The sequence below is a fragment of the Garra rufa genome, chromosome 14 (genome assembly GCF_049309525.1).
Source record: "Garra rufa chromosome 14, GarRuf1.0, whole genome shotgun sequence".
Lineage (NCBI taxonomy): Eukaryota > Metazoa > Chordata > Actinopteri > Cypriniformes > Cyprinidae > Garra > Garra rufa.
This window is the reverse complement of record NC_133374.1, coordinates 11992310-12016558: the sequence shown is the minus strand read 5'-3', so window position 1 is coordinate 12016558 and position 24249 is coordinate 11992310. Positions and strand designations below refer to the sequence as shown.

Sequence of the window (24249 nt, the reverse complement as noted above, 5' to 3'; positions counted from 1 at the left end):
ATTTTACAGTTTTGCTGTACTTTAGATCAAGTAAATGCAGGCTTGGTGAACAGAAGAGAATTCTTTAAAAAGCATTAAAAATCACACTTTTCAAAAACTTTTGACTGGTAGTGTATATAATATAATTAAATGTGATAAGCACTAACTACCACAGTTTGTCTTTTAATATATTTTAGTGGAAATATGTAGGATTAGCATGAATAGAGTTCATTAAAAAATGTCATCAAAACTCAATTCATAATAAATAAATTCATGTGGTTGAACACATTCACTCCTGTCTGCAATTTACACCTTTATAACCCAGAAATATCACGGAAATTTCATTCACCTGTCCCGGCTGTTGGCCCATCATCGGTGGAACAGCTGCTCTGAGGTTGATAGTGGCCCCCCTCGTAGTGAAAGCGGGACTGGCCATCCGGTGAGTAAAGGAGGGTCTGGTGAAAACCACTCTGGCCTGAGGTGGGTAGGGGGGCATGGGGGCTGGAGTGGAGCCAGAGCCGACGTTTGCTGCAGGTGGGGTGGTCTGTTGCCCCTGCTGCCCAGTAGAGGCAGCGTTTGCCATGGCCATGGCTTGCTGAGTGACCTGATGCACAATGGCTTGCATGAATTCTGGAGGTAGACCTGGAATCTGAACAGTAGGGGGGGCACCTGCAACATGCAAACAGGTGCATAATATAAACACGTGTTCATTTAAACACGTTCCTGTCATATTCACAACTGTATTATTTTAAATGTCAATTAAAAGCCTAACCAGCCTGTCCAGTGCCAGCAGCATTCTGTTGTCCATTTGCCTGTGCAGTATTGCCAGCGTCTGTAACATATTAAATAATTTAATTTCAAGTTGGAAAAAATAGTTACAGTCCTTACACACACAAACAAATGAAACCCACCATCAATGTTCATCTGCATCATCACAACAGGCTCCATGGTTTGATGACTGATCCGGATGAGTCTGGGACCTGGCTGTCCGCTCTGCTGATTGGCTGGACCAGGCTGACTGGCAGGCGTTGGTCCCTGGCCCTGCTGATCTGATTGGCCAGTAGACTGAGGTTGACCATCAGCTGCTGGTCTGCCATTGGCTGACATGGTCAGCGTAGTTCCAAGATTCAACTGCAGAATATTATAAGTTAATTAACTTGTTTTAATTAGGCCTACTTCAACAAACTACCATTACAGAGCCTGTCATCTCGGTATTTCCGGCAACTCTGGAAAATTTACTTCTACCAAAAACACCTCAGTACTCATCTATGAAGTGATCTACATAACTTTCACTTTCAGGGTTATGCAGTATATTTCCCACTGCACGAGTCTCACAGACCACATCCTTACCTGAACTGGAAGGTGATGCGTGCCCGCTGGAGTCAACACAGAGGAGGTGTAGTGGGACATGGGGCGAATAACATGTAGGTGTCGAGGAGGGTTGCTTAGGAGGTTACACCGTAAGTCACTCAAGGCAACCAGGGCGTTTCCCAGGAGACGGAGGGCCTCCCCCACGAGGTTGAGAATGCGTTGGTCCTCATCCCTCTCTTGGGTCTGTTGTTCGAAAAAGAAAAAAGAGATAAATTTATTTAACATATTTAACAAAATGATGCACAGATACCAATTTTAAAAAATCTACTAGTTTCTGAAAAACAGCTGTGCTGCTTAATATTGTTTTGGAAACTGTGTTACATATTTAGGGCCCTTGGGCCAGTCATAAAAATGGAATTTACTGTATAATGTGGAATGTCACAAAATTTTGGAATGTATAAATCAGGCACTTAAATCAAAACGTGATATGGACTAGTGTCTGTGAATGTTAAGCCACAAAAATGCTATTTAAATATGAATCCTGGTTTCGTTTACATCACACATACTGAAGCGCATGTGACACTTGCAGTGTTTTCAGTCTCTGCCGCCTCAAAATAAGAGCACATGAACACAAACAATCTCTAGAAATGCTCTTACAGTCACTTTACGAGCATTTTACCATTTCTTTTGTCATATAATGCTGCGTTCAAAGCAGGTTTTTGAGCCCGTAAATCACGACTGGGAGTACATCGATCTAAGTTCACCAGTGGGAAGTCATGGGTCTGACTGGCCGCTCGGGTGCAATTTCACAGGTAGAAGGTTGGAAAAACATGAGTAACGGGTTGCCTGGAACGCGGCATAATATACAAACAAACTTCAAGGTCTTCATTGCAACCCATCAAAAAAAAAAAGCTTGGTTTAACTTGAAGAAACAATGACAGAAATATATTACTTAATGTAATTATTGTATAGCCACTAGAATTAAAAAAAGTAAGGTGTATTTATCAGAAGAAAATATTTATCAGAATTATTTACCAGCAAAATGTAAATTTCTGAGAAAAAAGTAAATAAATGTAAGTCAATTCATTTTTATATAAAATCAATTAATTAGAGATGAGTTTGGTTATTAAAATTTAATGAAACCATTAAAAAGGAATCCAAAAAATTTATGGAAAATACATATTTTAGTAAAAATAAAACTAAAAATATATATATTTTAAAAATATTTTTCTTAAACTTTTAATAAATTGCTGTTAAATTGGGTATGTTTCTTGATTTTAATGAATTAGACATGCTTTTTATTATTTTTATTTTTTTTAAGTGCATATTGCAGGTTAAAAAGAATTGAGATAAACATACATCCGTGTATGAAAATACAATACGAACCGTTAATGGAGGATTTGAAAACATTTTACAAGACGTAAGGGCACAAATTTAGAAGACAAAGTGACGATTTCCTTAACCGCTCTCAAAAACAGCTTTTTTTCACACCGCGTCATATGACGTCACGAGAGGGAGTCGTTCGCCAAGCTCTGTTGCTATGCAGTAGGAGCAGTCGTGAGTTGGTGTGTTTTCAGTAGTTATTTTTAATTTCAATTGATCATCGTCATGGTAAATTATTGTGTTTATGGAGGCTGTACAAACTCCAGCCTGTCAGGACATCATGTCCACGGGTTTACTGCGGGTGAAGAGACGGGCCTATACTACTGCATCTGCTTCGAAAAACGCGTTCACTTTACACTGGAGGATTATCATCCCGGCGATATGATGCAGTTCAGCATGAGATGCTGAAGCAAGAACCAAGTGAGGCTCAGAGCTGGTGCAGTTCCTTCGCTGCACACAGCACCTTCATCGGGTCCGCCGTCAGACTGTGGTTCGTCCGAAGCAGTCAGAGATGCAGCTCGACGAAAACGTGAACTGTGCACCGTAAGTCTTGTTTTTCTTCTCATAACTTCTCATAATTACCAAATCCGTGAACATATTTTTTTAAATAATGAGACAACGAGATGTAGCACCGTAGCTAGCTTGTAAGCATTAGCAATATAATTTTAAATACCGTGTAAAAACGGTACCATATGAGAAGGCATTACTGGTCAGTTACCCGCAGTTTGTTAATATTATAATCATCAAGCCTAGTAACAGCTTAGTAACAATGTTTGCACAGCTAATTTGTAATTTTTTGTCATGTGTGTTTATAGGGCTTTGGGAGACATTGCAAGACATAAGGGTGTGTGAAGATCTGAAGCAGTGGAGGCCAGCTGTTATAACCACCTCTAATATAACATATAATATATATTAACAGTTGCAATGTTGTGTTTTAAGTTGGGTATTAACAGTACTATGAAATAACATTTATGATTTATTGCTGTATAAATTAAACTGAATTGAATAAACCATAAATGCAGATCTGCTTGATATATGTTGTAAACTTCATAAATTTTTTTACAGTAAGACAGTTTGTGATTGTGATTATTTTTTATTGATTGTCACCAAAATGGGGCCATTCAAAACCTTTATAAAGTAATCCTTCCTAATAGCAGACACAACACATGCAGGTAAGGGCTTCCTGATGAATACCAGCGCACACAACTTGACTGTATGCTGTCAATATTAATTGTATTATACCAATGGCATTAAAAAGTTTTACTTTATATGTATTTGTGACCTAAATATAGTCAAACTGTAAATGAGATTACATTATTTATTTAGCTCAGAGTAAAAAATTATCTCTACCATAAACTTACTCATGTCTGCTGGCCTGGAGATGTCTATGTTCCTGCCTGAAATGCATATAAGTGATCGACCGATATTGATTTTTTTTTATTCCCGATATCAATTATTCGCATGTTTATGTGCCCGATAACCGATATTCATAACCGATATTTATTTACTATTATACTTCTGTTTTTGACACAATGATTACAACACCACTGAACTGAACAAACCGTTTTATTTATAACAATCACTCCCTCCTTGCATACAAATCAAAACTCTTATTTATACACCAATAAATAGAGGGGTCTGAAAACACAAAAAAATACAAGAAGTGCACTGTTACTAAAGTGTTTTTGTTCAAAAATAAAATCTTCAAGTGAGTGAAGTAAGTCCATACTTCACTTTGCTGTCTATTTTTTATTTTGGTCATCTTAAAAAAAAAAGTGTTGAATGTTAGCAGTCTTTCATGTTAAATTTAATATTCATATTACAACAATAAAAATATTTTATGAAAAGCATGAGCAGCAACACTAACATTACCAATAAGCAAAATAAATATAGAATGTATGTCTTCAAGCACAGGAGTCATATCAACTTTGCAGAAATGTAACCTCATTTTAAACTATAGTTTTATTAGGTTTATAAAGCTGTTTATAGGCTAAAGAGTGAAGATTAATTTGCTGTATAATGTTAATTTACTGAGTAATATTCTGAAATATTGAAATATATCAAACAAAACATTGTTTTTACTGAATTTCTGATAGCCTGTTATATCACAATTACGTTTTTGAAGAAAAAAAGTTTTTGTCGTTCTAGATTATGAAATGCGTGCTGACAAAGCGCATTCAATTTCTTAGTTATATTTATTTAGAAAATGTTTATTAGCGGAATGATGTTTATATAGTAAATGTTAATATAATTCGGGGTGTTTTAGTGAATCTTGTTAAAAGTTATATGCGGTTGCTGTGCTGGAGCATTTCATGAGCATCAACCCCGTGAGTGAACAGCAAAATGGAAGCCACTTCACGAGGCGAATGATGAGCATATAGACGCACAATAGTGACTGTATTTAATTCAGGCAAGTAAGCGGTAAATTATAGTTCACAAGGAATTGGTTTGTTCCTTCTAGATACTGAATATTTTCAGGTGAAAGCATGATTTAAACACGTACAGCACTTATTCACACGCAATCGCTGTCAATAATGCATTAAAACAAATGTAACGGTATTCGATTTCGAATGAGCAGAAATCTGTCAAAAATGCAGCGATCCGTTGGTAAAATAACTGACGAAAACGTATTGTTATTTTCATTACAAACTTTGCACTGCAAAAAGCAGCAATTATACTCTTTTAATGCTGACAATTATTGGCATGTGGTAGGAACAAAGATTGCACACTATAGTTTGAAACTCTCCTGTTATTTTATTTTATTTTATGAACAGGACTGTTACATTTCAAACATAGGCCTACTGAATATTTTTTGACGCGGAGCGGTGTTTCTGATATCAGTGAGCAAGGAGTGGAGCGGGAGCGAAGCGGAGCGCGGAGGGGAAATTGTTGCCGCTCCACTCCGCTCACATAGCCTACTCTGCGCCGCATAGAGATTTCCAGCCATGTGGTAAAGTTGTGTTTTTGAAGTTTTCTATATTATTATTTATTCTTTATATATTTGTTCATTATTCGTTTACTTTACCACTGCGACTTTGCATGTTCCGGTTTTGCGCAGCAGAGCTGTCTGCCATGCTCTCTATTTTTTCTGAGATGGTGATAATAAACTTTAAATCTAACATTGTGATATATTGATGTTTGTTTTATATCTGTGGATTGTATTGTAGATTAGTCAAGTGTTGATTTGATATATATGTTAAATTGAGTAAACTCACTGTGGACCACATACCGCTTGGATATTGATGTCACTTAAAAAACTAAAACTTACATTTAAAAAAAAAAAAACTCCAAACATTTCTCTAAATTATTCTGATAAAAAAACGAAACGAAAAAACAAACTTTCTATCAAAAACAAATCTGGTCTATTTTAATGGCTGTAACAGTATAAGCTGTTTGGCGGAACAAAGACGGGCTTCGGTTCGGACTCGGCCCAAAAATATTGATAAGCTGTTGGACAAGGGCAGGGCTACAGCCTGTGCGTCTCGGGCCAGGGCCGGGCTAGGGCTTAGATTTAAGGCCCGTGCAGGGCTCTATTCATGGCTGTATATTATTTAATTCATGGAAAAGTTACGTCTTTATTGTGACAGGATTTGACGGATTATCTTGCGTGACTCTGTGAGTTCGTCTTTATTCCTTAGAGCCAAGCTGCATAAACTACATATCAGTCATTTATAGTAACACATCTAATTTGTGCATTAATAGCTGTTATGTTAAATAAAGTTTACTAAATATAGCAAAGCAAGTAAATATACTTTACCTGTGCACGCAGTTGTTGTTTCCCCTCAGACGCCGCGCTGCAATGGCGATCATGCGCGTAATTCTCAAAACGCCCACAAGATGGCGGCGTTTATAGGTGAACCCGATATTACAAAACCGATAACCGATTATGGTAAAATGCTTAAATATCGGGAAAAATATCGGTATAAGCTATCTGTAGAAACTATTTTGATTTCAAACAGCATCCCTCAAAGCATGGGTGCAGAGTCAAAGACAGCATTTCAAGTTTGGGGGCATTTCCCATATAAGCATATAATAAAACAAAAATGTGTTTATCTCTCTCGCGCGCGGTAATAAGAACCCGTTATATCACGTAACCTTTGCGTCGGATATTAACGAGTATGACACGCTTGATCAACGATTATTCGTTTATGTTACTGGTGAGCAGAATCAATACTTCTAGATGACCAATGCTATGATTTTGCCTGATTAGATATCGTCAGCTAACACTGATCTCTCGCCAAGACACCTGCCCTGTTCTTCTCACAACACAACTTAATTTGTCTCCTCTGACCGTTGTTCTGTTTAATCCTGATCTCTTGGCCACATAGCAGGCTCATATTTGTGTCTGTGGTTCGTCATGCAAGTGTAAATAAACATTGGTTCCTACATTGTTTTTCTATACATCAATTCACCGGAGTCTCTAACCTGCAATATGCACTTTAAATAAATAAAAAATAGAGCCTTAAAATTAAACAGGAAAAAATGGAATCCACAAAAATTAAAATGGAAAAAAGGGAATTTAGAAAAACATTTGATGGATTTCATAGGGCCCTATGAATTCTTTATTGAATAGATATTCATTAGAAATTCATTAATGCATAGAAAGTTCCAAAGAACAGCATTAATTTAAAATCTAAAACTAAAACATTATAAATGTATTCACTCCAACTATTAATTCTAAGCTACAAGATCTTAACATGGCCTCACTTCCAAATTTTGACACCTGAGCTCTTAGACTAAGCCAGGATTAGTACATAGTTCAGTTAGGACATTAAAGTAATTTTTATGAACTTGCTTAAAACTGGTGTGCATCTCGAGACAAAACAAAGGTAAAGGTAAATTTTAAGATCAGTCAGTGCAAGTTTTTTTTCAGTTGAAAGCTCAGTCTTACATTTAAGTCTAGGACTAGGCTTAAGCCTTGTATGTGAAACAAGTGGGCTTCTTACATTGTTGTTGTAGTCTGCAGTTGTGGCCGCCTCTAGAATGAGGTGAGCTCTCTGAATGAAGGGCTGGAGTCTCTCCTCCACTCTCCTCAGCTCTGTTAACATCTCCACCATCTCAGCTGGGCTTGGGTGGCTGATGGGAAGACAGCAACAGAATCATCATAAATCATTGTTACTAATGCAATTTGCGTTAAACATTGAATGTCAGGGCATCACTTTAATACACTCATGATATTAGATGAATACACAGGCTTACACAACCTGCTACTCGGTTTATAGATACTGTGTGTACGTATATACTGCAGCAAGTATATAGTGAAAAAAATCAAACAAAACAGACTCTGCTTAGTCAACAAAACAAGACGGCTTACACCACACATAACCTTTAGTTTGACACTTGAAAAGCAAATCACTGGTGGTAAGAATGGTGGTTTGTCTGACTTTTAAAACTGAGTAGGATACAGGAGCAGTGCAAGCTTCGCTTTTCAGTGGCTTAGCAAAGACATCCTATTTTAGCTAAACTCCCACTGATGGTTTTAAGCATCTGCGCTGATTAATTGAAACCAAGAAAATGTGACTCATCATCTGTGTGGAGTGTTATTGTATATATTGTATTATATCAACAAAAGAAAAAAATAGGATCCTGCGTTCTTTTCAATCCACATTGAAAAGATTTAAAATTTATGTAAAGTAATAAAATTCTTCCAAAAAGAGTAAAATATTAAACACTGATTACATGCTGAGATGCTAGCAATATTTTTTTATTGTTACAAAGTGAATTTAACATCAGTGCATTTAAAATCTACAAAAAATGTTTCGGTCATGCAGGACCATCCCTTTTTTTTTTTTTTTTTTCGGATGCACAGCAAATGAATTTTAAGCATTGTATTAAATCATCTGTTCTGGTTTTTGGTAAAACCACGTTGATCACATGCTTTGTAGTCATTGTCTCAAATGGACAATAAAATCATTGCTTTACCAAAGGAGGAAACAGGAACATTAGAGAAGTAGGTAATAAATAAAATTACCATTAGGGATAAACTCAAAAGATAAAAGAGATTTTATGGAATTTATGTTTCTTAAAAAACAAGGAAATTACACTGTTGTTTAAAAGTTGGCTTGCTAACTTATAATAGTATATATATATATATATATATATATATATATATATATATATATATATATATATATATATACATACATTCAAAAGCTGTTTGGGGTCAGTTCAATTTTTTTAATTAATATTTTTATTTAGCATTGTCATGTTGTAACATGTTGTAACCAGAGCAGCAAATCAGCATTTTAGAAAGAAGTAATGATGCTGAAAATTCAGCTTTGCATCACAGATATAAATCGCATTTTAAAATATATATAAATAGAAAAGTTACTTTTTAAATTGTAGTAATATTTCACAGTATTACTGTTTTTACTGTATTTCAGTTTGAATAAATGCAGCCTCTGTAAGAATAAGAGACTTATTTTAAAACCATTTAAAAAAAATCTTAGTGACACCAAACATTTGGATTGTAGTGTATATACAATTTTTATATATATATATATATATATAAATAAATAGTCAAATTTTGACAAGAGTGTCAAAATTATCGATTTTTCTTTTATGCCAAAAATCATTAGGATATTAAATAAAGATCATGTTCCATTAAGGTATTTTGTAAATTTCCTACCATAAATATAATTTTTTGATTAGTAAAATGCATTGCTACGAACTTCATTTGGACAACTTTAAAGGCTATTTTCTCAATATTTAGATTTGGTTTTGCACCCTTACATTCCAGATTTTCAAATAGCTGTATCTCGACTAAATATTGTTCTTCAAACAAACCATACATCAATGAAAAGCTTATTTATTCAGCTTTAACATGATTTTATAAATCTCATTTTCAAAAAACGTACTCTGACTGGTTTGACACATAAATAGAATTATACAGAGCCATATACAGCAAGATCTAGATGTTAGTTTTCTAACGCAGTGAGGTTAATCAAAGCAGCAAACCCACATTTTTGAACCCGATGTCAAATGTCAACATTGTCTAAGGTAGACTGAACTGAAATCATGCCTACTCCTTCAATAGCGAAACTCAAACTCCAGGTTTAAAGAACTCCCTCTGTTTCACCTCACGTTGTAGGCGGATGATTTTAAAGTGTCACATTTCCCACAAATTTCATTTTTGGGCCAAACCAAAAGGTAAAACAAGACAAAAGGAACACTGTTGATAGGTGTTTATGAAACATAAAAACAGAAACTCACACTTCTTTTCCAATTTGTTAGTCATTCTTCAGAAAGGAACAAATGTGAGTTATAAAGTCAGAATTGTGAGAGACAAACTCGCAATTGTGACTTTTTTCTCAGAATGGCAATTTTATATCTCGCAATTCTGACTTTATAACAATTGGACTGCCAGTTTATATCTCACAATTCTGAAAAATAAAACAGTCTGTATTGGGTGATATTAACTCGCAATTGCGAGAAGAAAGTCAGGATTTTGACTTATAACATTTGACTGTTTCACCTCATGTTGTAGGCGGATGATTTTAAAGTGTCTGCACATTTCCCACAAATTTCATTTTTTTGACCAAACCAAAAGGAAAAATCAGACAAAAGAAACATTGTTGATAGGTGTTTATGAAACCTAAAAACAGAAACTCACATTTCTTTTCCAATTTGTTAGTCATTCTTCAGAAAGGAATATAATCTCTTTCATGTGGCAATTCACAAGTGATTTACATGAAATAAGTACAATTTAGTATACAGCCATTGTTTAAGAAACATTAAAGATTTAACCAAAAAAAGAATTTTATTTTTTATCTGTTTTTGTCTTATTCAATTATCATAGGGGGTAAGACCAGATAATTGTCACATGTACCATTTTTTCAAGGCTGTAATTCTTCCAAAAAACGTACTTTAGAAATCACCCGAATTTCTATTCACAATGCCAAGGCCTTAACAGGGTAAGAGGAAGAACCTTCACTAGATTCAGAGTAAATCAACACTAAACCGTTGAAGCGGACATTCCTGAACCTATTAAAAACACACCCCTAAAATGCCCCAATGTGTTTAAATAGAATAGATAGAATAAATGATGACTACAATAGTGACAAAGTGACATTATGACTGTATGCAGAATGATTAATGCTTATTTTAACTTCCTGACCTACACTTTTGACTCAAAACGCCCATTAACTTTAATTTAATTTAAAGCACTGTTCGACAGGAGCAAAAAAGGCTTAACAAAACAAAATGTTCAAGAAACAGTTCATCCAAAACACTGTTTGATGTGAAAACCCATTTCCACCACTGAATAAAAAAACAATTGTGAATTTTTTAATAAGAATTGTAAAATATAAACTTGCAATTGCGAGTTATAAAGTCAGAATTGTGAGATATAAACTCACAATTGTGACTTTTTTCTCAGAATGGCCATTTTATATCTAGCAACACTGACTTAATAACTCACAATTAGACTTTACAACTCGTGATTGGGTGATATTAACTATTCTATAATATATTATAATTGTGACTTTTTTTTCTCAGAATTTAGTTTATACAGCAATTGTGAATTTTTTCTCAGAATGGCAATTTTATATCTCGCAATTCTGACTTTATAACATTTAATTGTGAGTTATTAAGTCACAATTAGACTTTACAACTCGTGATTGCCCATTTATATCTCAATATTATATCAATTCTGGAAAAAAAAGGCCTGTATTGGGTAATATTAACTCCCAATTGCAAGAAGAAAGTCAGAATTTTAACTAAGCTTAGCAAAACAAAAATGTTCAAGGAACATTAAGTAACATCCAAAAAATGTTCAAGTCCATCTAAAACAGTTTAATACGACAACCAATTTCCACCACTCAGTAAAAAAGGTAGTTCTGACTTTTGCTCGTAATTGCAAGTTTACATCCCGCAATTCTGATTTTTTTGTAAAATATAAATTCGCAATTGCAAGTTACAAAGTCAAAATTGCCGGATACTTTTTTTTCCCCGATTTACGAGATATAAACTCACAATTTTGACTTTTTCCTCAGAATTGAGTTTATACTGTGACTTTTATCTCAGAATGGCATTTTATATCATGCAATTGCGAGTTATTAGGTTACAATTCAACTTTATAACTTGCAATTGCCAGTTTATATCTCACAAAAAAAGTCTGTATTGTGTGATATTAACTCGCAATTGCGAGAAGTCAGAATTTTGATACATAACATCTATTAACTTTAATTTAAAGCATTTTTCGATAGGAGCACATAAGGCTTAGCAAAACAAAGATTGCGAGTTTAAATGCTGCAATTCTGAATTTATTTCTCGTATAAACTCATAGTTCTGATTTTTTTTCTCAGAACTGCAAGACATAAACTCACATTTCTGATACCGCAACCGTGAATTTTTTCTCAGAATGTACAAAATGTGAGTTTACATCTCACAATTCTGAAAAAAAAAAAAGTATTGCGAGAAAAAAGTCTGTATTGGGTGATACAAACTCACATTTGCAGAAATAATTATAATCAGGACAGAACTAGTCCTACCTGAGGCCTGCTGGAGGGGGTGCAGCACCCTCAGTCTGGGTGGAGGAGGAAGAGGATGGTGGGGTACTGGATGGAGGAGGAGAAGTGTCCATAGGCTGTGCAGTAGGAGATGGAGTGGAAGTGGAGGAGGTGGGTGGAGGCGCAGAGTCTTCCTGGGATGCAGAGCCATCCTCTGGCTGCCCCTACGAAAGAAGGCAGAGATGAGGGAATAGCTAAACAATCAATAAGCAATGCCCATGCACATTTATTTCTTCCTGATACCACGGTGTGCAATAGGCCAAACAAGGTTATTCTCAGCATTATTGCTTACCTCCAGTCTCTGGATCACAGCATTGGTGTCTCTCAGCAAGTTCTCAGCCAATAGCAGTCGCAGTCTGGGCTCACTTTGCAATGACTGGTCCAAATCTATCTGAACATTCACAGATCCATTGGTCTAGAAGAAAACAACCGTGTCATTAGTTTATTGTATTAAGTTTATTTTTGTATAAGAAAAATTGCATCGGTTCAACAGGTCTATCAGTCTTTCTGGGCATGCAAGAAACATTTTTTCTTACACTGCCACTCAAAAGTTTAGGATCAGTAAGATTTGTAATGCTTTTTAAAGGAGACTTTTCTGTTCATCATAGCTGCGTTTAGTTGATTAAAAATACAGAAAAAAAATAATATTGTGAAATGTTAATGCAAATATTGTATGTTAACAAAATATATTTTTTTTATATATTTATACTTTAAAAACAATTTATTCCTGTGATGCAAAGCTGAATTTTCGCCATCATTACTCCAGTATTCAGTGTCACATGATCCATCAGAAATTATTCTAATATGCTAATTTATTATCAATGTTGGAAACAGTTGTGCTGCTTAATATTTATTTTGGAACCGGTGATACTTTGTTCAGGATTCTTTGCTAAATAAAACATTTAAAAGATTCTAAAAAGCCTTTTTTTTAGTAAATTTTAAGTATTTTTTTCTTTCTTTCTCTCTTTGAAAGAAATTAATACTTTTACCCAGTAGAAATGTGTTAAATTGATATAAAAGTGATAGTAAATACTTATACTGTTAGAAAATATTTCTATTTTGAATAAATGCTGTTCTTTTAAACAGTTTATTCATCAAAGAATCCTGAAAAAAATTATTACAGGTTCCAAAACATATATTGAGCAGCACAACTGTTTCCAACATTAATAATAAAAGTAATAAATTGGTAATAATATTAAAATGGTAATAATTATTAGAATGATTTCTGAAGGATCATGTGACACTGAAGACTGGAGTGAAGGCTGATGAAAATTCAGCTTTGCATCACAGAAATAAATTATAATTTGAAGTATATTAAAATAGAAATTTTTAAATTGCAATAATATTTCTTTTTCCTGTTTTTTTTTTTTATTAAATAAATTGAACTTTAATGAGCATTAGTGACTTTTTTTAAAAAAAACATTAAAAATCTTACTGATCCAAAGCTTTTGAGTGGCAGTGTATATATACACAGAATTATATCTGGATCAGTGCAAGTCTGTTTTGCTAACCAAGGCTGCATTTATTTGCTTAAAAATGCACTATTATGAATATTACAACTACTACAATTTAAAATAATTCTATTTTAATGTATTTTAAAATGTAATTTATTTCTGTGATAGTGAAGCTCAATTTTTTAGCAAACGTCTTTAGTGTCACATGATCCTTTATAAATCACTCTAATATGCTGATGTAGTGCTTAAGAAACGTATTATTATTAATGTTTAAAACAGTTCTGCTGCTTAATATTTTTGTGGAAACCATGATTCATTTATTTTTTTCAGGAATATTTATCTGTAACAGATTCTAAATGTTTTTACTCTCACTTTTGATCAACTTAATGCATCCTTGTTGAATAAAAATATACATTTATTTATTTTTCCATGCAATTTCCACCACTACAAAAGGGCTCTCTTTAGTTCACAATGGCCCTCACCCCCGTGCTGGTACTGACACGAGGATTTCTTGCACTTTCTCCCAGGCCTGACATCATCTGCTGAATGGACATCTGAAGCAAAAGAATGCATTAAGCAAAAAGTACAAAAATCAAGTACCACCGAGTATAAAAAATCTCTACCTGAATTTGCTGAGGATCCATAATGTTAACAGGAACATTAAAAGTACCCAGCATAACATAGCTGTTGGCATTGCGGTCATGCGTAGGCCCAAGAGGGGTCCCTTGAGAGCTACTGGTTCCATTTGGGTTTTGATTTCCTCCCTGTGTCGCCCCTGAGGACCCTGGTACGCCACCCGAGCCGGAGCCCTGTTGGGTAGTCTGCGGTGGGGCCCGCTCTACCAGGTGAATTACTTTTCCGTCCACGTCTAGACAGAGATGGACGAACGGGGACAAGTACAGAAAAGTCACAAGACTGCAAAGGGGATATTATTCAAAAGCACATGCCGAGTCGGAAAAAAAAACAAAGGTGTAGTTTTACTTTGTGCTTCAACTCAATTTGCTTTCTACGGAATTGTATAGACAAAATGTCAAAACCAGAGTTCTCTCTTAGGATTTGGAAACTGCTGTTTTTATGCAAATCAACTCACTGTACTCTGTTAGGGTTTTCTCATCCTGAAGTACTCTGCCCTGGTAAATGAGTCTTTGTTTGTCAACAGGAATTCCAACGGAGGGTGATATGTGCTCCTTGAATTCTTTGACGGTCATCTACAAAGCAAAATGAGAAGCTGTCAATTCAATTGACAGCGCATTTCTGTCTTCACCTGCGGTCACATGACTGTGTTCTGCACCTTAAATTGTGGTCAAATGCAGAATGCAAAGTCATCATTATAAAAGACATGCAACAATGTGCATAATAAGAAAAATCCAGCTTACCTGTGACTGAACCATGTAACTCCTGCTCTGGGAGTCCAGGGTTTTCACAGTCACCTCTATGTTATTGTTTTGTTGTTCTTCCATAGTGTCTGTATTATGCTGGAAAACAATAAAGACCAGGCAGAAAGTTCAAAAAATAACCTGCTGTCTACCACTGAACACGTAAAAGCCTATAGGTTAATAAAACAGTGTTACGTTACACACGGGCCACAACTGATACCCAGCTGTCATGTACACCCCACCTTTCCAGAAGTTTCTAGAAAATATATATGCTTTTAGACATTAAATGCTATATTAAACTAGAAACTGTAAATACAGTACAGAACATCTGCTATAAACAACCTGCTAACAGTCACTTACTGCTAAACAACGATCAAACAAGCGTTTATATAGCGTTTTTAAAATAGCACATGTCCATTTATTAAAAATATATAACTTATTCAGGGATTTCACCTGATTGCCACTATTAAACTAAATAAAATTAGTAATAAACAGACAAAATCAAATGCGCTAACGCCAGAGCTGTGCCAACATGTTAGCTCTCCTATGTTTGTCCTACCTCGAGACGCGGCTATTCCTGGTTGAAATTCGTTGTTTTGCATATACACTATACTTTCTGACTTCACTAACAGTGTGGCTGTAATTTGTGCTTGTTTGTATAAAACCGACTCGTTAATACGTTGATGTAGGTTAGCGAAGCTAACAGCATCGCGCTATCATGCTAGCCGGTGTTGCGCGACAAGCTCAAGGAAGTGTACGATGACGTCACGGCGCTCTCATAAACTCCTGCAAGTTTAAAATTAATAAATTCGCAGTTTGGCATGTATTAAGTCAATTAAAAGTTATAATAATGCATTTTAAAGGGAAAATAAAATAAAACCCTTATAGTTTACACAAACAAGCACACAGAAATCCTGAGAAGCTATCATGAGATTTAGCTAATAAAAGACAAAACTCTTAATGGATTTTACGTTTCGTTTTTGTTCAGTTTGCCTCTGGTTACGCATAAATACTTAACCTTCGGTTTTAATTAACATCCACAAACTACTATGCATATAAATACAGTAAATGCGTAGTCTATTAGTGTAGCATAATAACTGAGGAACAGTGGTCTGTGGAACAGTCAAGACCACAATTTCCGTTTATGTTATGTATTTATTTCATGGTTGGAAAGAGACAGTCATTCGTAATTTTCTGCTCTCAATAGTTATTACCCTGTTGAAAAAAAAAAACAGTATATGCTGGTTAGGTATGTTTTGAAGCATGGAAGCTAGTTTAAGCTGGTTCGTGAGCTGGTCCTGAGCAGGAGTTACCAGCTTAAACCAGTTCACCACTCATCAGCTCAGCAGCATATGCTGCTTTTTTATTTATGTAAAAAAATCTGTACATGCTAAATTAATATGCGGTCATCATTTGAACAATTCAACATAGATGATAGAGCAAAGCTAACAAATATGTTTTTTTATGAAAATAACAGCCAATACAAAACACTCCTGGTAGTTTAGATTACACAATTATTTTTAAATCAAGTGGATTTAAATGAAATAGCTATTTGTGAATTGACTTAGCAGTTGACTTCCATTATATATTTTTGCATTTTTGTAGTTCTGATAAATAACACCGCTATGCAAAGAAAAGAAAAAAACAGTGATGCAGCATATTAATTACTGACATAGAAGTGCAGTGAGGGGGCAATGGAAAATGGAAAAAGATGAGTGATGGTGGGCCAAATTGGGAGCATGAGAAGGGGAAGTGGCACTGTGGAACAGTGCAGAGGCGTCAGCTGATGAGAAGATTTGCTCAAGCGTGATATTTATCAATGTATATTATACAGAAAAAAAACCTGACTATGCGTATAGTGCGGTTAATGCCATCTGGGACATGCATCTGAAATGGCATGGCTTAGTGAAAGTTTCTTAATGTAAAAACCCTATTTTCCAAAGATGTTTGCAATGACATCAAAGAAAAAAAACCATTTTATGAATAGTGAATAGTTCTTAAAAATGTCAAGAACATTTAAAACAATCTAAAGAACCTTTGTGGAATCAAAAAGTTCTATGGATGGTAAAGGTTCTTTTTGGAACTATACAAATGTATGTTTAAGAGTGCATGAAGTGCACCAAGAGTTTTATTTTACCTTTATTAAAGTCCAAAATATAATTTAAAATTAGTAAATCAATTTCTATTCCCTGAAAAACAACAACAAAATCAAGCAGCGTGGTTTTAAGATGCAGCAGTTCCAAGAAGCTGCTGCAGCTTACTGCAGAGGTACTGTACGTGGAAACATTGCAACTTTCTTTAGAAAAATGACAAGCGAGTTGACAGTTATGAAGCAATTTCATTCCCACAGGTCACCAGCAGGTGCAAAAATCTCCACAGTCCAGATCTATATCAGTTGTACTGCAGTGTGAAAAATGAGAATTCACAAGTAAGACTTCTGCTTGTAGCACAATATCATGGAAGAGACTGCACCTAAATAATAATTGATATTGGAAAATAATTGTGACCCAGGACCACAAAACCAGTCATATTTTTTGAAAATGAGTTTTGTACATCATATGCACTCAGCTGAATAAAGCTGAACAAATACGCTTTCCATTGATGTATGGTTTGGACAATATTTGGCTAAGATACAACTATGAGAAAATTTGAAATCTGGGGGTGTGAAAAATTCTAAATACTGAGAAAATCACCTTTGAAGTTGTTGAAATGAAGTTCTTAGCAATGCATATTTCTAATCAAAACTTAAGTTTTAATATTTACGGAAGGAAATTTACAAAGAATCTTCATGGAACATGATCTTCACTTAATATCCTTTTAGGCATAAAAGAAAAAAATCGATAATGTATTTTGTGCTACTTCAGACTTGTTTTGTGGTCCAGGGTCACAAACATTATAATTGTTGTATTATTGTTAATTATATACTAATATTGTTGTAGAACATGTTTAAATAGTCTCAACAGAAATAGGATCCAATCATAGAAAGACGTCAACATGAGTGGAAGATAGGTGCTGGAAAAAAATAGTGATTCAAGTGAATGTTTAAACACGCACCCTAAAATGTAAATGAGTTAGTCCACAAACCAACACATATGGGTGCCTTTAGGTCTGAAAATCAATATAGTCAAAGTGGAGTAAACAGCATGCAAATAATTTCAGTAGTCATTCCAGTTGTTCCCACACATTTTGACTCGCACTTCCATGACCTTTCCAGCTATTTTTGATTACTGTGTCAGATCCTTTAAAAACATATTGATTTGTTTATGAATCAGTCAATTGATTTGTGATTTGGTTTGTATGTTATGGAATATCACCAGTTCACATATATTTATTCTGTGACCTCTGTGATTTCTTATTTAAATTATATGAAACTTTGGACATTTTGGGCCTTTTTTAAAGAAAAAATCTATCTACAGAAGTCTATGGAACACAAAAACTTTGAAGCTCAATATCTTGAAAGTGCTCAGAATGCAGATAGGACCATATAATTCAAAGACAGCGATATGGTAAAAGTGTAGTAAACAGTATGCAAATAATTCCAGTAGTCATTTGTTCCCACACATTTTGACTCGCACTTCCATGATCTTTCCAGCCATTTTTGATTAGTGTCAGATACTTTAAAAACATATTGATATTGATTTGTTTATGAATCACTCAACTTATTTGTGATTTGGTTTCAATGATTTATCACAAAGAGGTGATTTAAAACAATGATATACGCACAAATCAGGGATCATTAAGGTTTGCAGGCAAGTTTTAATGTACACAAGAACATCCCTACAAAAATGTATGTTGACATTCAGACATATAGACTTTTTTTCCATGACTTTTGGGATTTTTTTTTAGAACACCTGTCCCAGGAAAGCCTTTTCCAGGCTTGGGGAATTGTAACATTTCTTAACATTTAAAGGTTTTCCATGACTTATTATTCCATGTTTTGCATGTTTCACACATGTTTAGAGAAGCTTATGCTAAAAAAGGATTCTGATCTTCTGACATGGCTTGCTCTAAAACCTAATAATCTTAATTATTCGGCCTCCTGATTTACACTCTATAATTTAGGCTACATTTACACTAGTGCATTTTTGTTTTAAAACACACCTTTGCTACAGTTTTGTCTGTCATTTTTGGCTGAAAAGGTTGTCGTGTAAACGGCCCCTTTTAGAGTGCATTCTGAGTCTACACACATAAAAATAAAGATTCCAAATGGGGATTTATGAAACGGACCGTTCCGGTCCTTGATTCTGATTGGTGTTCGAAGCTATTGTAAATTACTCCACAAACATACAACTTTGTTTATCTCTGTGTGTTGCTTGGCAACCACTTTGTTGCAACCACAACAGTTTCTGAGGAACTACATTGTTTAATGTTTTTATTAACATCATTAAACTTTATTGCCTCTGTTTTATTTTGTGAAATCTTACTACATATATGGAATGACCATTTTATAAAAGCAATAAGCCCTGTGAAGCCATGGTTTACACTTCTTGGGGCTTACTGCTATATTCACAGTGATGCCATAGAACAAACTCAGGCCCTGTTTACACTAGTGAGTTTTTGTTTTAAAATGGCGTTTAAAATTTTCGTCTACACTAGCGTTTTCACTGCGTTTCAGAAACAGTCTCCGTCCACACTACACAACTGAAAACGGATGTCACATGACCATTCATAATAAGCATGATGTTATTGTTTACATGGTCATCAAGGATACTCAGAGAGAATTTCAAAAGTCTCCGTTTTGGTCCGTTTACTGAAATGTAACCCCAGAGTTTTCAAACTAAAATGGGGTCTGCAGCATTTTTAAAAGTCGTTTTCGAGACTCGAAAAAGCTGCAGTAGTGTAAACGACAGGCGTAACCGTATAGCAAAAGTTATACATTTTAAAACCAAAATGCACTAGTGTAAACGTAGCCTTAGTTCCAGTTCCAACCCTGCTCCAACACACATACTGAGTTTGACACCCCTGCCACAGAAGAACCATTTTGAGTGCCTTTTTTAAGTTTTTAAAGAACCATTTTTTTTTATCTAACATTTTATCTAATATAAATAAAGTTTTTCCACTATAAAGATGTTTTTGTGTAATGGAAAGGTTCCATGGATGTTATATGTCCTTCATGGAACCATATACGCCAATAAAGAACTTTTATATTTTAAGGGACAGTTCAACCAAAAATTAAGATTCTTTTGATGAAAATGAAAACATTTTATCTAATATAAATAAAGTTTTTCCACTATGAAGATGTTTTTGTGCAATGGAAAGGTTATATTTAAAGGGACAGTTCACCCAAAAATGAAAATTCTGTCATTAACTACTCACCGTCAAGTTGCTCCAAACACATTGGACCTTTGTTCATCTTCAGAACACAAATTATGATATTTTTGATGAAATCCAAGTGCTTTCTGACCCAGCAACTGAAACATTCAAGGCACAGAAAGGTGGTAAGGACATAGTTTAAATAGTCCATGTGACATCAGTGGTTCATCCTTAATTTTATAAAGCTATGAGAATACGTTTTGTGCGCAAAGAAAACAAAAACAATGACTTTATTTAACAGTTTTATTTTAACAATGTCCTTACTACCTTTCTGGGCCTTAAATGTTTCAGTTGCATTGCTGTCTATGCAGGGTCAGTAAGCTCTCGGATATTATCAAAAATATCTTAATATCTTGTGAATATCTTGTGTTCTGAAGATGAACAAAGGTCTTACAGATTTGGAATGAGATGAGGGTGAGTAATTACTGACAGAATTTTAAATTTTGATGAACTATCCCATTAACAAATCAGTCACTTTTGGGGCTCCATTTCAACAGCTAGAAGGCAGCTGCTGATGTAGTAGGCAACAGTAGTTTACAAATGTTAATTGGACAGTTTTACCTTATCCACAGTTTTATCTTGGTTTGGATCGATAGTGATAGTGACTGTTTGAACCAGGTGCACAACACAACAGTGGGGAAAGCACAGGGCATTCCATAATCGCTGTGGCTAACCTCATACAGAATGTCACCTCACCGGTTTTTCTTCCACAAATGGAATACTGAGGAGAATACGATGCTCCCAAAGTATGATCTCAATCTCTCCTTCTTGATGTCTCTTTTCCTCTTTCTTTCAGACTCCTTCGCCTGTTGTAAACACACGATTCTAAACACACAGCGGTCCTTCCCCCCTCCTCTACAAATGAAAACAGAAAGACTCTCGCAAATCATGCTAGAAAGACTGACCTGAAAAAAGTACCAAAAGTGAGTGTGAGAGTTTCCCACCGAAGAATCTCCACCTACAATTGCTTACTGACCTTCTATTCATATCTCCACATCTGATCTTATCACCAGCAAACATCTGCTTGAGTTTCCCTCTCATTAAGATCAGCGTCCCCACCTTCGTTAATTAGAAAAGGAATCCTGGTAAAACAAAATGTTCTCTTTTGTATCTGTGCTAAATAGAGTATATGACACATGTGGCTCTATGTATAGCTAGTATTGTGGTATGGTGTCAGTTCAGCAAATTGAATGCTACTACTAACCAAATGTCCCATGGCTCTTGTATGATTATCTAATCTACAAAGTACTTAGGTAATACCTCATATTCTTTTAAAACATATTGAAAAACCATGTTAAAAAAATATGGTAATCACATCTGTCATTTCAATTAGATGAGTGACATTTAGATGGTGGTCTTAGTAATTTCCCTTATGTATAAAAATTTTGTGGTTGCAATGTTAATGGCATATTTAATTCCATATTTTTACAATAACAGTACAGTCGTGGCCAAAAGTTTTGAGAATTACATGAATATTGGAAATTGGAAAAGTTGCTGCTTAAGTTTTTATAATAGCAATTTGCATATACTCCAGAATGTTATGAAGAGTGATCAGATGAATTGCATAGTCCTTCTTTGCCATGAAAATGAACTTAATCCCGAAAAAAACTTTCCACTGCATTGTTAAGAAGGCTTCAGGGCGTCCAAGAAAGTCCAGCAAGCGCCAGGATCGTCTCCTAAAGAGGATTGAGCTGCTGGATCGGAGTGCCACCAGTGCAGAGCTTGCTCAGGAATGGCAGCAGGCAGGTGTGAGCGCATCTGCACGCACAGTGAGGCCAAGACTTTTGGAAGATGGCCTGGTGTCAAGAAGGGCAGCAAAGAAGCCACTTCTCTCCAAAAAAAAACATCAGGGACAGATTGATCTTCTGCAAAAAGTATGGCGAATGGACTGCTGAGGACTGGGGCAAAGTCATATTCTCCGATGAAGCCTCTTTCCGATTGTTTGGGGCATCTGGAAAAAGGCTTGTCCGGAGAAGAAAAGGTGAGCGCTACCATCAGTCCTGTGTCATGCCAACAGTAAAGCATCCTGAGACCATTCATGTGTGGGGTTGCTTCTCATCCAAGGGAGTGGGCTCACTCACAATTTTGCCCAAAAACACAGCCATGAATAAAGAATGGTACCAAAACACCCTCCAACAGCAACTTCTTCCAACAATCCAACAACAGTTTGGTGAAGAACAATGCATTTTCCAGCACGATGGAGCACCGTGCCATAAGGCAAAAATGATAACTAAGTGGCTCGGGGACCAAAACGTTGAAATTTTGGGTCCATGGCCTGGAAACTGCCCAGATCTTAAAACTTGGTCAATCCTGAAGAGGCGGGTGGACAAACAAAAACCCACTAATTCTGACAAACTCCAAGAAGTGATTATGAAAGAATGGGTTGCTATCAGTCAGGATTTGGCCCAGAAGTTGATAAGATCCCTTTAACCAATACAAAGTTACTTGGTTGTCCTTTTTCATATTTTCTGGGTTGGTAGATGCACCGGGGACTCGTTTATAGCACTTTAACATGGAAAAAGTCAGATTTTCATTATGTTATTACACCTAAATTTAGGTGTTAGATTATTCATGTACTGTTATTGTAAATTGTCATCAGATGGGAAATCTGTTGATAACATTATGTTTACCATAAGCACACTGCAGTTACAACATCTGCCACTTTAAAAGACCTTAGTAGAGGAAGCGTCATATTTAATTTTGACAGGAATGAAATTCAAGGCTGTGAGAGACAAAGGTAGTATGTTCAATGGATTGTTGTCCAACAACATACCTAGAGTTAAAAAACACTTTCGAAAGTTATGAGTTGCTCAAATGACATGATCTAGATGAAGACTGTGTAATAATTGTAAATCTATCCCTCATAGACTGGTTTTCAACCAGTTCAACCTAAATTCAAGGTCTAATGTTCAAGCTCTTTAAAATTAGGCTCATTCTGATTGGTAATGTTTTTATTGTTCAGAAAAAGGAGTTTGAGTTCATTGCTTGCAGAAAAAGGCTTACCCAAACAAAGTTACTGGGTTGTCCTTTTTCATGTTTTCTGGGTTGGTAGATGCACAGAGGACTATAGCACTTAAACACAGAAAAAAGTCATGATTTTCATGATATGTCACCTTTAACTCATGATTAGTTCATATTAACATAATTTACATCCATGCATTTACCAGACGCTTTCATCCAAAGCGGCTTACAAAAGAGGAACATATTGATTTATCAAAAAGCCAACAATCGTTTTTAGTATGAAGCTTCAACTGTTATTCAAATTCTATTTGAATGGTGGAGTCCACGCCACAAATATAACAAGAAAGGCCTGTTCACACCAACAATGATAACTGTAACAATAACTATATGTGACTCTGGACCACAAAAGCAGTCTTAAGTAGCACTGGTATATTTGTAAATACATTGTTTGGGTCAAAATTATAATTTTTTCTTTTATTAGGTAAAGATCTTGTTCCATGAAGATATTTAGTAAATGTCCTACCATGTATATATTAAAACTTAATTTTTGATTAGTAATATGCCTTGCTAATAACTTCAGTTGGACAACGTTAAAGGCGATTTTCTCAGTATTTTGATATTTTTGTACCCTCAGATTGCAGATTTCCAAATAGTTGTATCTAGGCCAAATATTGTCCGATTTAGCTTTCAGACGATGTATAAATCTCAATTTCAAAGAAGAGGGTCACATATTAGCGTCCACACCAACTGTTGAAAACATTGTGTTCACCATAAGCTTTTGACAAGAATGAAAATCGAGGCCATGAGACACAAAAGCGGTGGGTTGAATGGATTGTAGTTTAACAACCTACCGATGTTGAGCTGATGAAATTTCTAAGCCAATAAACAGTTTTGAAAGTTGTGAGTTGTGACTGTGCAATGATTGTAAATCTATCCCTCACAGACTAGTTTGCATCCATGTTA

At 35.2% G+C, this 24249-nt stretch overlaps 1 protein-coding gene across 3 annotated transcripts in view; it reads right to left on the bottom strand.

The window, feature by feature from the left end:
- Positions 1-15746, bottom strand: part of bag6 (BCL2 associated athanogene 6) — a 29414-nt gene extending 13668 nt beyond the window's left edge. For 2 of the 3 annotated variants that reach the window (XM_073817272.1, XM_073817273.1), the window contains exons 1-12: positions 15572-15746; positions 15013-15111; positions 14727-14844; positions 14260-14504; positions 14119-14190; positions 12475-12597; positions 12165-12346; positions 7620-7749; positions 1330-1533; positions 891-1110; positions 752-811; positions 329-648 (exon numbers count right to left, since the gene is read on the bottom strand). In XM_073817272.1, the coding sequence (XP_073673373.1) occupies positions 329-648; positions 752-811; positions 891-1110; positions 1330-1533; positions 7620-7749; positions 12165-12346; positions 12475-12597; positions 14119-14190; positions 14260-14504; positions 14727-14844; positions 15013-15096 (1758 nt within the window). In that variant the 5' untranslated portion in view covers positions 15097-15111; positions 15572-15746. The remainder of the gene's footprint in view (positions 1-328; positions 649-751; positions 812-890; positions 1111-1329; positions 1534-7619; positions 7750-12164; positions 12347-12474; positions 12598-14118; positions 14191-14259; positions 14505-14726; positions 14845-15012; positions 15112-15571) is intronic. The other variant, XM_073817274.1, reaches the window with a different exon arrangement.
- Positions 15747-24249: the final 8503 nt, after the last annotated feature.